Genomic DNA, 19334 nt, shown 5'->3' on the forward strand with positions numbered 1-19334 from the left:
AAAACGGTCTGATCAGATATCCGATGAAGCTGACTTTCATCAATCTTGCCTACACACCATCAGTTAAAAAAACGATCGTGTCAGAACGCGGTGATGTAAAACACAATGACGTGCTGAGAAAAATCAAGTTCAATGCTTCCAAGCATGCGTCGACTTGATTCTGAGCATGCATGGATTTTTAACCGATGGACGTGCCCACAGACGATTGTTTTTTTCTATCGGTTTTTTAACCATCAGATAATTTTAAAACAAGTTCCTAGTTTTTTCACCAATGGATAAAAAACCGATGGGGCCCACACCATCGGTTCGTCTGATGAAAACGGTCCATCAGACGATCCATTTTGTAGACGATATAACTTTTGCGCAAACCAATCAATCTACACTTATTGCGATTTTTTTACCAAAAATAAGTAAAGGAATACATTTCGGCCTAAACTGTGGAATAAATTCGTTTTTTTTATATATATTTGGGGGATATTTATTATAGCAAAAAGTAAAAAGTATTGCTTTTTTTTCAAAATTGTTGCTATTTTTTTGTTTGTAGTGCAAAAAATAAAAACCACAGAGATGATCCAATACCACCAAAAGAAGGCTCTATTTGTGGGGAAAAAAATGCCCCGGTCAGGAAGGGGGTAAATCCTTCTGGGCTGAAGTGGTTACGTTTTTTCCCCTCTGCTTTCACCTAGTGATCTGGCCAGTAACACACCTCCTGCATTAGAGGTCCCACACTCTGAATGAATGAGCACAAGGGGAGAGTGTAGGATGTACTAGCAGATTTAGATACACAAACAATCCCCAGCTAACACTTTATAAGCAGAGACAGAAAACAGTTATTTTTCCTTTTGGGATAGAGGTTTTACATACATACGGTACACATATATTTTCTGTTTGATTGTTTTGAGATACAAACTTCATGCATTGCTCCATATGAATGAGCAAGCCTTTTTATTTTGTGAAAACGATTTTGTGAAAATTATAGTTGATTCTATATATGACAATATGGAGCTCTTTCTGTTATGTTACATATATAATAAATATACATATTTAATAGAAATGTGTATATATATATATATATATATATATATATATATATATTACACTTTGACTTTATTAATATATTATAAACATAAAACAAATCTTCAACAGTTGTCAATTGCTTTTAATTGTATACATACAGGGCAGCATATGAATGTGTTTCCTATTGAATAGCTTTGTCCATTGCTTTACTGGTGCCCTTATTTCATCTTAGTTCCATTATTATTCCCTGAAAAAAACAGCCTCGTATGACGCGTACACACGATCGGAATTTCTGATGGAAAAAGTCTGACAGACTTTTTCCATCGGATATTCCGATCGTGTGTAGCCCCATCAGAGTTTTTTCATCTGAAATTCAGATGAATTCCATCAAAGTTTAGATATAGAACATGTTCTATTTTTCTCCGATGGAATTCCGATGTGATTTGGCCGGGCAAAAGCCAGATCGTGTGTATGCGGCATTAGTGCCTAACGCGTTCATTATTTTTTGTCATGAGAAGAATACAAATATAAAACTGATCACCAATCAAAATATTGCACATGAAGCACATTAAAAAATGAATGCTAAATCAAAAATGACTACCAGGAGAAGAAAATTCAAAATGGTATTAAAGCAGCACCAAAATACCACATTTCAATGGCTTTTACTGCTAAGACTAAGTATAAAAAATGTATTATTGGAATACCTTCTTTTCGCCACAATATGTTGGACACTGCAGCATGTTGGAAAGAAAAAAAAAAACAAGACACAAACAAAAATAAACAAAAGAAACAGATGAGTACGTGTATATGCAGAACAGTGAATTGTGCTGGAATTATAAACATCTACTGTATGTTAAATAATTGTATGGAAATGTCTGTTCATTATGCAAAATAGCAAACAAGCACTCCATGTTTTAACGCTGAACACATCTACACTTTAAGTTATAAGTATAAGATCATTTAGCTTTACTCTTTAATATACTGTATCTAGATAATATTTTCAAAATATTGCATAGACTGGTATCAATACTGGCTTCTCACACTGTAAATATAAGATACTCATTGCAGTGAAGTGATGAAAAGTTCTTCTACACATTTAAGGGGTCAGCTTAGAACTTTGTCTTTGGGAAGTCCTAAATATCATCTAAAAATATACCAACTTTGGGACTTCATAATAACACAACTGTCAGTTTATAAAATAACTATATATATATATATATATATATATATATATATATATATATATATATATATATATATATATATATATATATATATATATATATACAAAATAAAATACAGTTAGGACACTTCCAGATTATTTCCAACATTTTGCCATTTTAATGTATGTAAGTGAAGTTTATTGTAGCTTGACAAGGCTTGAGGTGCAAATTCCCTTCTGGTCTTCTCCATCTTTGTTTGTTAGGTTTGCATAAAGTAATATTTATATGGAACACTAATACTACAAGGCTCTTTTACTGTGCAGCCTATCCAGAGACACACCACTGGATTAAAGGCTAAGTTCCAGCTCCTCTGTCTACCAATATAACATTAATGTACCTCTGTTGTAGACAAATAAAAGCTTTCTTTTATTTTTAGCACAAGGTTTTACCTTAGCCCCTGGTGCGTTCCACAGAAAAGTTCATGACTTCCTGGTATGTAGATTGAGGATGTAAAATCAGTAAGACACAGAAAGGAGTTCACCGGCTGACCTCATTAGCACACACCCCCTGCACCCAACAACTATGTATGCACAACATCCCCAGCATCTCTCCAAGCATGCGTTTGCCTGGCTTGTTAATGTAGGCTGCCACAGCTGCTATGTTTGCATGGTATCCCCAGCATTCCTTCAGATGGGTCTGGGCTGGATGCTAAACTCTCTGACTCGCGTGCAGGCCATGGGCCGCAGGTTGGAAACCCCTGATGTAGTGCAAGGGCCTGCCTGATTAGATACAGAGTGAATCAATAGATAGGTGGGTTGTATAGTGTATGGACACATTTAACGTCTTGCCGGCCAGCCACCATCATTACACTTCGGCAGATCGGCCCAATCCCGCAAACCGTCGTAGCTGTATGTCGGTCCCTTTAAGCGGGATAGCACAGCGGGGGTGCCAATGTTTGTGGCCAGCTGGCCCAGTTCTGTGAGGAGAGGAGAGAGAGATTGTGAGTTCCTACGAGCTGGGAACCATGATCGCTCATCTCCTATAGTCAGTCTCATCCCCTACAGTTAGAACACACACATGGGGAACACAGTTAACCCCTTGATCACCCCCTAGTGTAAACCCTTCCCTGACAGTGACATTTACACAGTAATCAGTGCATTTTTATAGCACTAATCGGCCTAAATTGAGGAAAAAAATTGCTTTAACCACTTAAGGACCCGCTCATGTACATATACGTCGGTACTTTAAAGATGGATATCTAGGTAATGGCAGCAGCTGCTGCCACAACCGAGATATTCATCTTTTCTTTGAGCGGTCCTGTAAACGATAACAGTGGTCTCCGTCAAAATGTCACTTTCGCCCATGCTTCTTAAAGCAATATTTTCTAGTTGTCATTTTTTCAAATGACAAAAATGTTTTTTTTTTTTTGCATTTAAGTCTAAATATGGGATCTGAGGTCCTTTTGACCCCAGATCTCATATTTAAGAGGACCTGTCATGCTTTCTTCTATTACAAGGGATGTTTACATTCCTTGTAATAGGAATAAAAGAGACCCATTTATTTTTTGTGTAAAAATGTATAAAATAAATAAAAATAAATAAGAAAACAAAACAATTTTTTTAAAGCGCCCCATCCCGACGAGCTTGCGCGCAGAAGCGAACGCATACATGAGTAGTGCCTGCATATGAAAACGGTGTTCAAACCACACAAGTGAGGTATCACCGCGATCGTTAGATCGAAAGCAATAATTCAAGCCTTAGACTTCCTCTGTAACTCAAAAGATGCAACCTATAGAATTTTTTAAACGTCGCCTATGGAGATTTTTAAGGTTAAAAGTTTGACGCCATTCTACGAGCGGGCACAATTTTGAAGCGTGACATGTTGGGTATCATTTTACTCGGCGTAACAGTATCTTTCACAATATAAAAAAAATTGGGCTAACTTTACTGTTGTCTTATTTTTTAATTAAAAAAAAGTGTTTTTTTTTTCCCAAAAAAGTGTGCTTGTAAGACTGCTGCGCAAATACGGTGTGACAAAAAGTATTGCAATGACCGCCATTTTATTCTCTAGGGTGTTAGAAAAAAATATATATAATGTTTGGGGGTAATTTTCTAGAAAAAAAACCTATTTTAATCTTGTAAACACCAAATCTGAAAAACAGCCATGGTCCTTAAGTGGTTAAAAAATAAATACTATTTATTACAGCAAAAACTACAAAATATTGTGTTTTTTTCAAAAATGTCTTTCTTATCTTGTTTATAGCGCAAAAAATAAAAACCGCAGAGATGATCAAATACCACCAAAAGAAAGCTCTATTTGTGGGGGAAAAAAGGACAACAACCGTGCATAACCGTGCAATTGTCAGTAAAAGCGACACAGTGACGTATCGGGCTGAAGTGGTTAAACACCTTAAAGCAGAAGTAAACCCATCCATAAAACAGTTTAATTTTTGACACACGCCGGAAATGTAACACTCCCATTGGTTGTGCTCTCAGAAAAAGTGTCAAACCATCCAATGGCTGTTCTCATAACTGATCACATCATGGAAATTGTAGATTAAACAGAGGCAAAGATTGGCTTAAAATGATTAGGGGTTTACTTAAACTTTAAATGGATTAGTCATACTTTCAGTGCCATTAATTGATAATGGCAACCCAAATGCGGAACCAAACACACATTTTGCTGCATGAAAAACAGTACAACGCTCAATAGAAAAAAATGTGCAAAATGCCGACATGTCCCAGGAGTTACTTTTCTGGATGTAGGGAAACCCATTGAAATCAATGGGCTGTGCTATGCATGTCTCGGGAAAAACTAGCCAAAAGATGCATGGCCCCACTACGTTAGGTGTTACTGGGGCCTGAAAGTGAAATAGGTGTGTTTACACAGGAACAATGAGGCTCAATTCACATTTTCATGTTTCTGTGCAAAAAACACTTGCTTTTCTGCGCATTGTGGAAATGTGCTGCAAATAGCATGGTGCTTGCGTCACCATGAAATGTTAATGGCACCCCAAGCATAGGAATCGGGTGCATGTTTCGCACAACAAACGTATTGCAAATGCACTAAAAAATGAGGTAAAGAAACGCACCATGCTCCACTCAAAAAGAGTTTTGGAGCGTCTTTGGAGCATTTGCCATTCATAGGGAAGTCCATTCAATTGAATTGATTGCCTTATGTGAATGGGGCCTGAGAGCTGAATGTCTCAATCCACTCCCTCATATGTACATCCACCAAACTATGGAATAGAAGGACCCACCTATTTATCCAGTCACTCTGTATCAAATCAGACAGGACCTTGCACTACATCAGGGGTTTCCAACCCACAGCCTGCATGGGTCCATAGAGAGTTTACCCTGTGAGCCGGGCCTATCTGGAGAAAAGCTGAGGATGCCGCGCAAACATAGAAGCTGCAACATGGGTACATTAATGGCATATTGGTACATAGGGGAGCTGAAATTTATATTTATATATATATATATATATATATATATATATATATATATATATATATATAAAAAAGGAGAACTTAACCTTTAAATGAAATGCCTGCCAGAAAATTATCAACCTGCATCTTCTGATGAAGACAGAGGAGCTCAGACTGGTACAGGGAATAATTTTGAAGCTAGTCTGTGCTACCTAGCCACTTGCTGATAAGGCGATCAGTGTCGTGTCACATGTAGCCCATTCCCCCACAGTTAGAATCCCTCCCTATGACACACTTAACCCATTCTCTGCCCGTACTGGTTAACCCCTTCACTGCCAGTGTCATTTACACAGTAATCAGTACATTTTTATAGCACTGATCGCTGTATAAATGACAATGGTCCCAAAATAGCAACAAAAGTGTCCGATTTGACAACCATAATGTCGCAGTCATGATAAAAATCGCTGTTCGCCACCATTACTAATAACAATAATAACTAAAAACAATAACAATAAAAATGCCATAAAACTATCCCCTATTTTGTAGACGCTAGAACTTTTGCGCAAACCATCAATATATGCTTATTGCGATTTTTTTACCAAAAATATGTAAAAGAATACATATCGGCCTAAAGAAATATTGCTTTCTTTTCAAAATTGTCACTCTTTTTTTGTTTATAGCTCAAAAAATAAAAGGTGATCAAATACCACCAAAAGAAATCTCTATTTGTGGGGAAAAAAGGACGTCAATTTTGGTTGAGAGCCACGGCGCACGACCGCACAGTTAAAGCGACGCAGTGACGAATTACAAAAACGAATCACAATGGGCAGCCAAATCCTCCGGGGCTGTTATTATCCCTTTTAATAGTAATATACATGACGGGTCCTCTTTAATGAGAGATCTCTCATTTATGCAAAAGAAAAAAAAATAGTTTTTGCCTTTTGACTTGATAATAATTTGTTTTGGTGTTGGTCTGAGAACCAGAAGTGATGTCAGCGTTCGCTCCGGTCCCCTAAGGGCATAGAGACAAGTGGGGGGCACCTTGTCCTCACTCAACTCTCTTCCCAGCAAATTGCCACATCGGATTGCTTACAGGCTTTACCAATGGCTCTGATAAGCCCGGAAAAACGACCGGGAAGCAGCAAGAAGCGGGGCACTTCTACCGCCATCTCTAAAAGTGATTTTGCGGTGAATGCGTCCAAGGGACCACTTTTATCTGATGCACAATTGCCAATAATAAAAAATAATACTGGGGTTATGGCAGCTAGCTATGGTATTTAATATCAAAGTAATGGCATTTTTTTACTATGGGCCAGTCGGCAAGTGGCTAGACAGGCACATTAAGTGCACCTATACAGTGGGAGCATTAAAGAGGAGCTCCAGGCTCCTCCAAAATATAAAAGCCAGCATTAAAGAGGATCTTCAGGCTCCTCCCAAAAAATTCTAAGGCAGCAGCTACAAATACTGTAGCTGTTGACTTTTAATATAAGAAGACTTACCGGTCCAGGGATGCAGGGATGTCCTCACCTGAATCAATTATTTAATCAGCTTCCGGTGCAGACATTGGCTTCTCTAGTAAGAGAAATAGAAAATGAAGCCTTGTGACTTCACAGCCTGTTTCCTACTGCACATGCATGCACTCTGTGAATGGTCCCGTCTGACACCTGTGATGTGTCCCAGAAGACTGCGGGGGAAGGTGGGGGGCTGAACCTCCAGTTTACATCACTGCGGTGATCTGAGCCAGAAGTGGGGGCGGGTACTTGTCAAAAACAGGTACCCGCTCCCCCCCAAAAAGTGCCAAATATAGCAGTAGATGGGGGGTGCAAACAAGCAGAGCTTCCCTTTTTGGGTGGAGCTCTGCTTTAAAGTGTTACTAAACCTATGACCCTGCATTCACTATATCTGGTCTCCCATAGTACACAGAACATGGAAATGCAATTCTTTTAGTAAATATAAACTGCTAAATACCCTTTCTCATCAGCAGTATTTAACAGTCTTGGGAATCTATCAGTGTCCTGCGGAGCACTGGTTAAAGCTTGTAGGAGGAGATTTAATTCTCCTCTAACTGTCCTATAAGCCTGTGTGACCCCTGACCCTTTGTCTGGACAGTGCTGATTGGCCCTGTGCTGATCACATGCACCCTCCCCCCAAAAAAGAAGAAACTCTTTAGCAATACACACCAAACTGAGCATGTGCAGAGTGCCTCCACCGCTTTGTACTATCAGCAGATGGATTGGGGCAGGAAAAAAAGGGGAGGATCTGAGAAGACTTTTTACACAATGCAGAGGATTAACCCCTTCCATAGTGAGTATAACGTGCATGCCTTACTGCATATACAGACTGATTTTACTATTGGTTGTGAGTGTCACCGGCGCAAAAAGAAAATAAATAAATAAATGTGAACTGTGATCTGCTGCAGTACTGTGTGCCCTTAGTGGGGGTCAATAGTGCTCTAAGAAGAAAAATGTTACTGCGCTGATCTAATTATCCAGAGGTATTTAATCTCTGGGAATAGGGACATAAGTGAAATAGTAGGGCCACAATGTACCCAATCTTAAGTGTGAATAACCTGAATACAAACAATAAAAAAAATATAAGAAATATATGAGTCATACAAATGTGACACAGTGATTTCAAACTAAAATCATATATCTAGATCAGTGTGTCAGCATACAATCCATATGCCACAGTGCTTCTATGAGAAAAATGGCTGTTGTTGCTGCTACTGACCAACCAAATAGTGAAAACAATACGAAAGATATTACAAAAAAATATATATTATATATATGTGTGTGTAAAAACACAATATGCAGTATACCAACTGCACCGTGAGTTGTCCAATAACCGATATTGGAACAAAATAAAATAAATATCAATAAAAGTGAAATAATTATCAAACAACCATACAAATGTGCAATGTGCTGGCTGCACTTAAAAATAGTCCAAATGACAGGCAATCTTGCTCTTATACAATAGGTTCCAGCAAACACAAGGTTCAATGTTGGTAATGCTGTGTACAGGAAAGTGCCGCTATCTCTTCCACCCGACAAAAATGTGCCACCATCACCAATGGTTAAAATCAACACTCACCAGACCCCAGATATTATTAGGCTCCAAAGTGGTGTCTTTTCTTTGTCGGTCAGTGGGTGTTGCCTCCTTTTCCCTTTTACAAGGTGTCATCAATTCCTCAAAAACAAGGGGCTCATCATGGTGTAGTATATTAAAATATGTATTTATTTAAAAAAGGTAAAAAAATATAACACTTACAATATAAAGTGCCTCTGACCGGCACTGAGTGTCTTTGGCAGTGTCAACCGTTAAAAGCCGCTGACCAGCATTTAAGTGGCGTCCTAAGAGGTGTGCTTGCCCCGCATGTATTGCTACAAGGGGTCCGTGCGCGCTGGTGTGCTGCACCCTCAATGTGTGTGTCCAAACAGCATCTACGCGTTTCGCCAGTTGCGTCGTCAGGAGAGCTGTGGACACTACTGTTTAGGCTGTATTTATACCCCTGTGGATTCCCTGAAATGCTGCAAGGTAGTCACAGGAAACAGGAAGTCTTCCGGCCGCCATCTTAGCTGGTGGTGCAGGAAGTTCCTGTTCCACCATTTTGGTTCCTGGATACCTTGCTGTTTGCCAGTCCTGGCCATTCACAGGAAACAGGAAGTCTTCCGGCCGCCATCTTAGCTGATGGTGCCGGAAGTTCCTATTCCACCATTTTGGTTACTGGATACCTGGCTATTTGCCAGTCCTGGCTGTTGTTACTGGGTGTCAGCAATAAAAATATAAATATAAATATGCCCAGCAGCCAGGGTGGCTGTATATGTGGGGCGCTATGTGCGCTGCTACCTCCGTTCGTTTGTGCACCTCCCCCCACCCCCGTGTGCGGGCGCTTGTCGCCCTGTGTGTTATTCCATGTTGTCATGGTCTTACCTCTCTCCTGTCTCCTTCGTTTGACATGTGCTGGCGGCCATCTTGGTTTCTAGGTCTCTTGTAGCCTCCCACCCTGCGGCTCCTCCTTCCCACTGGGAGGAGCTGGATACCTGGCTCACATATATAGGAGGTCTGTGACTTCAGTTCCTTGCTTGGTCCTCCTGTGTGCACATGCTTCTAAGACTGCTGCTGCTTCTGGTTCTGATCCTGGCTTCGTCTGACTTCCCTGCTGGTTCCGGATCCTGGCTTCGTCTGACTTCCCTGCTGGTTCCTGATCCTGGCTTCGTCTGACTACCCTTCTGGTTCCTGACCTCTGGTTTCACCATCCGTTGGACTTTTGCTTTACAGCTTGATTTTCAATAAAGCCTTCTTATTTTCACTTATCTCTTGTTGTACGTCTGGTTCATGGTTCCGTAACATTAGGACCAAGCCATGAATTTTGACGGTACAGAGCCATCCTCGCTACCCACGCTGGTTGCCAGACTTGATCAGCTGGAGTCCCTGTTGGGTCAGTTCGCCGTGGCGTTGCAAACCCTGCTTGAACGCACGGCTCATTTCGCTCCCGTTGCCGATGGGTCGGTCGTCGCTCCTGGGCCCGCTCCTACGGCCGATCCGACTGTTGCGCCAGAGTCTACCTCGACACCTGTTGTTGCGCCTGCGGTGTTTCGGGGTATGTCCGGTTCTGCCCCCCTTCCACAGCGATTTGGGGGAGAGCCAACTCAGTGCCGAGGTTTCCTTAACCAAGTGGGCATTTATTTCGAGTTGCTGCCACATGCATTTCCCACTGAGAGATCAAAGGTGGGGTTCTTGATCTCGCTGCTCTCGGACAAGGCCTTGGCCTGGGCCAGTCCTTTATGGGAGAACAACAATCCGGTGGTTGCCGAGTTTTCCGGTTTTGTTGCTTCTCTTCGGAAGGTATTCGATGTGCCGGCTCGCGCCGCCTCTGCTGCGAAGCTCCTTATGTCTGTCAGACAGGGTTCACGATCCGTAGCCGAATACGCCATTGAGTTTCGTACCCTGGCAGCAGAGGTAGGTTGGAATAATGAGGCCCTGGTCGCTGCTTTCTCTCATGGTCTCTCGGATGCCTTGAAGGATGAGGTTGCAGCTAAGGACCTACCAGTGGAGCTCGAGGCTCTTATTTCTTTCCTGATTTTGATTGACACCAGACTCAGGGAGAGACCTTCCTTTAAGGTGAGCCTGCGGAGGCCTCCTAACAGTTTGGCGCCTACGTTTGCTGTCCCACCCGTGCCTCCCTCTCCTCCCACGCCTCCTGGTGTTGACTTGTCTGGGGGTGAACCCTCGCAGCTGGGGTTTGCTCGCTTGTCCGAGGGGGAGAGGGTACTCCGGAGACGCGAGGGCCGATGCATGTACTGTGGTCTCGATGGGCATTTTCGGTTGGCATGTCCGAACCGTCCGGGAAACGCTCGCACCTGAGATCCTGTCGGGGGCAGATCTTGGGTGGAGTCTCCTCGTCCCCGGTTTCCCGTGTTGATAAACCACTGATCACTGTTGTCCTCTCCTGGGTCGGGGGCTCGGTGACGACCCAGGCGTTGGTGGACTCTGGTGCTGGTGTTTTTTTCATTGATAGTGAGTTCGCTGCCGCCAATTCCATTCCTCTACAGGCTCGAGGTTCCCCGCTGGCTCTAGAGGCGATAGACGGCAGACCTCTCCAACCGTCACACGTGACTCATGAGACCCTTCCAGTGGGGGTAGCCATTGGTGCCGCTCACAGAGAGTCGGTCTGCTTCCAAGTTATTTCGTCTCCACACTACTCGGTGGTCTTGGGGTACCCCTGGCTCCAGAAGCATAATCCGACTTTTGACTGGAGATCGGCCGAGATCCTCTCATGGTCACCACAGTGTGGGGCTAAGTGCATCCATGGGCCTGTCAAGTTGCTGTGTACTTCCTCGGACTCTCTGTTGCCTCCTGAATACGAGGAGTACCGGGATGTATTCGATAAGGTACGCGCAGTTGCCCTACCTCCGCACCGCCCATATGATTGTGCCATTGTGTTACAACCTGGTGCCGTTCCTCCTCGCGGAAAGGTCTATCCACTGTCGGTTGCGGAGAATGAGGCCATGGAGGAGTACGTGATGGAGGCGCTGTCCCGTGGTCACATTCGCAAATCCTCGTCCCCGGCAGGGGCTGGATTTTTCTTTGTGAAAAAGAAGGGCGGTGAGTTGAGGCCTTGCATCGATTACAGGGGTCTCAATCGCATCACGATCAAGAACGCTTACCCGATACCCTTGATTTCCGAGCTGTTCGATCGCCTTAAAGGGGCCACGGTCTTTACCAAACTCGACCTGAGGGCGGCATATAACCTGGTAAGGATCAAGGCGGGCGATGAGTGGAAGACCGCCTTTAACACCAGGACCGGTCATTATGAATCCTTGGTTATGCCCTTTGGGTTGTGCAATGCGCCCGCAGTCTTTCAGGAATTCATCAACGATGTTTTCCGTGACCTGTTGCAGCAGTGTGTGGTGGTCTATTTGGATGACATCTTGGTATATTCTGAATCCAGGGAGGCCCACATTCTGGATGTCAAACGTGTGTTGCAACGGTTACGAGAGAACAAGCTGTTCGGTAAGCTTGAGAAATGCGAATTTCACCGATCCCAGGTAACCTTCCTAGGTTACATCATTTCCGCTGAGGGGTTCTCCATGGATCCTGAGAAGGTTTCGGCTGTCTTACAGTGGCCTCAGCCCAGTGGTCTTCGTTCCTTGCAGCGTTTTTTGGGCTTCGCCAATTATTATCGGAAGTTCATCAGGGACTTCTCCATGCTGGCCAAGCCTCTCACGGATCTGACCAGGAAGGGCAGTAATTCCCAGGTCTGGCCGCTCGAGGCCATCCGGGCTTTTGAGGCCCTAAAATCCGCCTTTGTGTCAGCTCCGATTCTGTCTCATCCCAACCCTGGGTTGCCCTTTGTCCTCGAGGTGGACGCGTCCGAGACGGGAGTAGGCGCCCTTCTGTCTCAGCGTAGGACACCAGAGGGTCCGCTGCTTCCTTGTGGGTTTTACTCCCGGAAACTGTCACCCGCGGAGTGCAACTATCAGATTGGTGACAGGGAGTTATTGGCCATAGTGCAGGCTCTCAAAGAGTGGAGGCACTTGCTCGAGGGCTCGGTGGTTCCGGTTCTCATCCTGACGGACCACAAGAATCTGACCTACCTTTCTGAGGCCAAGAGATTGACACCACGTCAGGCCAGATGGGCTCTGTTCTTGTCACGTTTTAATTACGTGGTCTCCTACCTACCTGGTTCCAAGAACATCAGGGCGGATGCCTTATCACGGCAGCACTCCGAGCTGTCCAGGGAGGAATCTATACCGACTTCGGTCATACCTCCGAATCAGATCCTGGCCGCCATTCGCACCAGCCTGACCTCTCCCCTTGGTGAGCAGATTTTGGAGGCTCAGTCTGGTGCTCCCTCTGGGACACCCAACGGCAAATGTTTTGTGCCTGAGGAGTTGCGCACTCGGTTGTTGCGAACCTACCATAACTCCAAGACCGCGGGGCATCCTGGTAAGAATCAGCTGTCCTGGGCTGTTTCACGTCTGTTCTGGTGACCTTCCCTACGTTCCGACATCGCCGCATATGTAGCGGCATGCTCCGTTTGTGCCCAAAGTAAGTCCCCTCGGCACCTTCCGTTGGGCCTGCTGCAACCCATAGCCACCGGGGAGCGCCCATGGTCACACCTGGGGATGGATTTCATTGTGGACCTCCCTGCATCCCGAGGCCATACGGTCATTCTCATGATTGTGGATCGGTTTTCCAAAATGTGCCACTGTGTTCCTCTCAAGAAGTTACCCTCTGCACAAGAGTTGGCCACGATTTTTGCCCGGGAGGTCTTCCGGTTGCACGGTTTGCCCAAAGAGATAGTGTCGGATCGGGGGAGTCAGTTTGTGTCCAGGTTCTGGCGCGCCTTTTGCTCCCAGTTGGGGATTCATCTCTCCTTCTCCTCGGCCTACCACCCTCAGTCCAATGGGGCCGCAGAACGATCCAATCAGGCCTTGGAGCAATTCCTTCGTTGCTATGTCTCCGATCACCAGGACAATTGGGTTGACCTCCTGCCTTGGGCTGAGTTTGCCAGGAACACGGCTGTGAACTCTTCCTCTGGGACGTCTCCCTTCATGGCCAATTATGGGTTCCAACCTGCCGTGTTACCGGAGGCATTCTCTCCCCAGTATATTCCGGCTGTGGAGGATCACCTTTCTGCTCTACGTGCTTCTTGGGTACAGATCCAGAGGTCCCTTGAGGTCTCTGCGCAGCGCCAGAAACTCCAGGCTGATCGCAGACGAGCGCCTGCTCCTTCCTACCAGGTCGGAGACCGCGTATGGTTGTCCACCCGCAACCTCAACCTTCGAGTGCCCACTCCCAAGCTGGCTCCTCGCTTTGTTGGTCCCTTCCGAGTGCTTCGCAGGGTAAACCCGGTAGCCTATGCCCTTGCGCTTCCACCTGGCATGCGGATCTCCAACGTGTTTCATGTCTCCCTGTTGAAGCCACTGGTGTGCAATCGCTTCACTTCCTCGGTTCCTCGGCCTCGTCCGGTCCAAGTGGGCAATCACGAGGAGTATGAGGTGAGCAATATCCTGGACTCACGCCTGGTCCGCGGTCGGGTGCAGTTTTTGGTCCACTGGCGTGGTTATGGTCCTGAGGAGCGTTCCTGGGTTCCCTCCGCAGAGGTCCATGCTCCTGCCTTGCTCCGAGCCTTCCACGCACGCTTCCCTCAGAAACCGTTTTTTGCACCGCGGAGGAGGGGCCCTTGAGGGGGAGGTACTGTCATGGTCTTACCTCTCTCCTGTCTCCTTCGTTTGACATGTGCTGGCGGCCATCTTGGTTTCTAGGTCTCTTGTAGCCTCCCACCCTGCGGCTCCTCCTTCCCACTGGGAGGAGCTGGATACCTGGCTCACATATATAGGAGGTCTGTGACTTCAGTTCCTTGCTTGGTCCTCCTGTGTGCACATGCTTCTAAGACTGCTGCTGCTTCTGGTTCTGATCCTGGCTTCGTCTGACTTCTCTGCTGGTTCCTGATCCTGGCCTCGTCTGACTTCCCTGCTGGTTCCGGATCCTGGCTTCGTCTGACTTCCCTGCTGGTTCCTGATCCTGGCTTCGTCTGACTACCCTTCTGGTTCCTGACCTCTGGTTTCACCATCCGTTGGACTTTTGCTTTACAGCTTGATTTTCAATAAAGCCTTCTTATTTTCACTTATCTCTTGTTGTACGTCTGGTTCATGGTTCCGTAACACATGTATTATCGCCGCAACCGGAAGTGCTTGTGCGGCCATCTTGCCTTCGTTACCGGAAGTGTCCGTTCCGCCATTTTGGTTACTGCCATCCTGTGTTAGTCTATGCCTATTTTAGATAATGGCTAATTCCCCACACAGGATGTAATATTGGTCATTTTAGCTACTGGCAATAGTCCCTGTGTAGCAGTCACCATCTCTGGTTGACGCTGCCAGGGACACTTTACAAAAAACAACATTTTATCACCTATATTACTGTAAGTGGTCAAAAACTGTGTTTACTAAAAGTTTTATTTACTAAAAATTAATCAACCCCATGAGGCCATAAAAGAGCAGGAAACAAATACAGTTTTCATTTTTCTGCTGCTATATTTTAAGTTTTCTATATAAACCCTTCTCAGTGTATATCATTACTGATATTTTAACCCTATATAATTAATACACATACTCGTTGGTTTCTGATACTTGATGGTAGGTGATCCATCATCAAGTGATCTAGTGCTGTTTCTTAAATGCTGTTTCTTAAAGGGGAACTGCTCTAATTGCATGCATACTAGAAATATTTGATGTTATCAACTTATTAATGAAATGCTTAGGGGGAATGAAGTGCGGAATACTTAAAAAAATAAAAAATCTTCCAAAAAAACAATTTATATCTAATTCCACATTCATTCCCCTAGGCTTTAATGTGTCTAATCTAAAAATCCACTCAGTTTCGTTCCTCGATACTTCCCTTCTTAAATTTATGTTCCTCCAATTCTGTTCAATTTTATCTATGGCATAAAACTTCATTTTACTGGGGTCTCTGTTATGTTTATTTCTGAAGTGTAATGACACACTATGATGTATATACCCTTTTTTGATATTTCTTATGTGTTCTCCCATTCGCACCGAGAGTTTCCTTGTGGTTCTGCCCACGTATTGCAGCCCACACTCGCACTCTATTACGTACGTTACATGTGTGCTGCTGCACGTGATCAGTTTACCCACTTTAAATTGTTCATTATTGGTGTGAGATTGAAACTGGTCAACCTTTCTTGATCCTTTTGTGGTGCGACAAGGTTTGCATCTTCCGCACCTATAAAAACCCTTCTGGTCAAGGAAGGATATCATCTTTTTGGGTGGATCCGGTACATTTTTAACCAAGGAATCTCGTATTCTCTTTGCTCTTCTGTACACAAATTTTGGTCTAGCTGGTAAAATTGTACTGAGTTGTGGGTCTCCCAAAATAATGGGCCAGTGTTTTCTAATGATGTCTTCAAACACTCTGTAGTCTGCATTGAAACCCGTTATGAAGGTGACATCATTCTTTTTAGGGGGTGCAATTACTCTCTTTTTTAGCATATCATCCCGGTTCAGAGATCCAACCTCCAATCTAGTTTGCTCCAACCTTCCTCTATCATAACCTTTATTAGCAAACCTATCAATTAAGATGTTTGTCTGTGTCTGATAGTCGGCCATAGAGTTACAATTTCGTTTTATTCTGATGAACTGGCCTTTGGGTATAGCCCGCTTCCACTGCGGATGGTGGCAGCTTCCGAATGGTATATAACCGTTACGGTCAGTTTCTTTAAAGTGTGTTTTCGTGTGCAGTTCACCTTCGACCTTGAATATTTCCAGGTCTAAGAACTGGGTCACATCAGGTTGTACGTTTACCGTGAATTTAATTTCATAGTGGTTGGCGTTGATATGCTCTATGAAATTACTTAATTGCTCGCGATTCCCTTTCCACACGATTAGGATATCGTCGATGAATCTTTTGTATATTTGTATGTGTGGCCAGCATTTTCCGAATATCTCCTCATTCTCCCACTTATTCAGGAAAATGTTGGCGACACTTGGGGCGTACTTATTCCCCATGCCAACCCACTTTATTTGGCTATAGTACTTATGGTTGTGCCAGAAGAAATTGTTCTTCATGGCCATCCGCAGACCTTCAAGTATAAACCTTCTTTGTTTTAATTTGAGTTCCGAGTGTTTTTTTAGAGCCCATGCCACTGCTGCCAGTGCATCTGCTTGTTTTATATTCGTATATAGACACTCCACATCTATGGTTATTAATAGTGTGGAGTTATCTACAGGTACCTGTTTCAGTGCGTTTATGATGTCTTTGCTATCTTTAATAAATGATTCACCTTTCGCTGCCAATGGCTGTAGGAATACATCTAAGTACTCTCCCAGTCTTAAATGAACGGAGTTTATGCCGCTTATTATTGGGCGGCCGGGAGGTTTCGATTTATTTTTATGTACTTTTGGTACCTGATAGACTACAGAGTGTTTGAAGACATCATTAGAAAACACTGGCCCATTATTTTGGGAGACCCACAACTCAGTACAATTTTACCAGCTAGACCAAAATTTGTGTACAGAAGAGCAAAGAGAATACGAGATTCCTTGGTTAAAAATGTACCGGATCCACCCAAAAAGATGATATCCTTCCTTGACCAGAAGGGTTTTTATAGGTGCGGAAGATGCACACCTTGTCGCACCACAAAAGGATCAAGAAAGGTTGACCAGTTTCAATCTCACGCCAATAATGAACAATTTAAAGTGGGTAAACTGATCACGTGCAGCAGCACACACGTAACGTACATAATAGAGTGCGAGTGTGGGCTGCAATACGTGGGCAGAACCACAAGGAAACTCTCGGTGCGAATGGGAGAACACATTAGAAATATCAAAAAAGGGTATATACATCATAGTGTGCCATTACACTTCAGAAATAAACATAACAGAGACCCCAGTAAAATGAAGTTTTATGCCATAGATAAAATTGAACAGAATTGGAGGAACATAAATTTAAGAAGGGAAGTATCGAGGAACGAAACTGAGTGGATTTTTAGATTAGACACATTAAAGCCTAGGGGAATGAATGTGGAATTAGATATAAATTGTTTTTTTGGAAGATTTTTTATTTTTTTAAGTATTCCGCACTTCATTCCCCCTAAGCATTCCATTAATACGTTGATAACATCAAATATTTCTAGTATGCATGCAATTAGAGCAGTTCCCCTTTAAGAAACAGCATTTAAGAAACAGCACTAGATCACTTGATGATGGATCACCTACCAAGTATCAGAAACCAACGAGTATGTGTATTAATTATATAGGGTTAAAATATTAGTAATGATATACACTGAGAAGGGTTTATATAGAAAACTTAAAATATAGCAGCAGAAAAATGAAAACTGTATTTGTTTCCTGCTCTTTTATGGCCTCATGGGGTTGATTAATTTTTAGTAAATAAAACTTGAAGACTTCCTGTTTCCTGTGACTACCTTGCAGCATTTCAGGGAATCCACAGGGGTATAAATACAGCCTAAACAGTAGTGTCCACAGCTCTCCTGACGACGCAACTAGCGAAACGCGTAGAGGCTGTTTGGACACACACATTGAGGGTGCAGCACACCAGCGCGCACGGACCCCTTGTAGCAATACATGCGGGGCAAGCACACCTCTTAGGACGCCACTTAAATGCTGGTCAGCGGCTTTTAACGGTTGACACTGCCAAGGACACTCAGTGCCGGTCAGAGGCACTTTATATTGTAAGTGTTATATTTTTTTACCTTTTTAAAATAAATACATATTTTAATATACTACACCATGATGAGCCCCTTGTTTTTGAGGAATTGATGACACCTTGTAAAAGGGAAAAGGAGGCAACACCCACTGACCGACAAAGAAAAGACACCACTTTGGAGCCTAATAATATCTGGGGTCTGGTGAGTGTTGATTTTAACCATTGGTGATGGTGGCACATCTTTGTCGGGTGGAAGAGATAGCGGCACTTTCCTGTACACAGCATTACCAACATTGAACCTTGTGTTTGCTGGAACCTATTGTATAAGAGCAAGATTGCCTGTCATTTGGACTATTTTTAAGTGCAGCCAGCACATTGCACATTTGTATGGTTGTTTGATAATTATTTCACTTTTATTGATATTTATTTTATTTTGTTCCAATATCGGTTATTGGACAACTCACGGTGCAGTTGGTATACTGCATATTGTGTTTTTACACACACATATATATAATATATTTTTTTTGTAATATCTTTCGTATTGTTTTCACTATTTGGTTGGTCAGTAGCAGCAACAACAGCCATTTTTCTCATAGAAGCACTGTGGCATATAGATTGTATGCTGACACACTGATCTAGATATATGATTTAAGTTTGAAATCACTGTGTCACATTTGTATGACTCATATATTTCTTATATTTTTTTTATTGTTTGTATTCAGGTTATTCACACTTAAGATTGGGTACATTGTGGCCCTACTATTTCACTTATGTCCCTATTCCCAGAGATTAAATACCTCTGGATAATTAGATCAGCGCAGACTGATTTTACTGTTGTGGGTTTAGCAGAGAGGTAATTTCTCAGTTGTGCATATGTTAAAATTGCACAAATTTGGCCTGAAGATAAAATAAAACCCCCAAAACATTATATATTTATTGAAAATAGAAACCCTTTAGAATAAAATAGTGGCAGTTGCAATTTTTGTTGCCACATGATATTTGCGGTACTGTTTAATAAAGCTATATTATCTGTAAAA

General features: G+C 43.3%; 1 protein-coding gene across 2 annotated transcripts in view; it reads right to left on the reverse strand.

Annotated features, from left to right (window-relative positions):
* FSTL5 (follistatin like 5) overlaps positions 1 to 19334 on the reverse strand; it is an 803249-nt gene that overhangs the window by 72065 nt on the left and 711850 nt on the right. Inside the window, exon 11 of one of the 2 annotated variants that reach the window (XM_040332598.1) lies at positions 1722 to 1748. The exons of the other annotated variant lie outside the window; for it this stretch is intronic. Coding sequence (XP_040188532.1) covers positions 1722 to 1748 — 27 coding nt within the window. The remainder of the gene's footprint in view (positions 1 to 1721; positions 1749 to 19334) is intronic. 2 annotated transcript variants of the gene reach the window in all.

The sequence above is a fragment of the Rana temporaria genome, chromosome 1 (genome assembly GCF_905171775.1).
Source record: "Rana temporaria chromosome 1, aRanTem1.1, whole genome shotgun sequence".
Taxonomy (NCBI): Eukaryota; Metazoa; Chordata; class Amphibia; order Anura; family Ranidae; genus Rana; species Rana temporaria.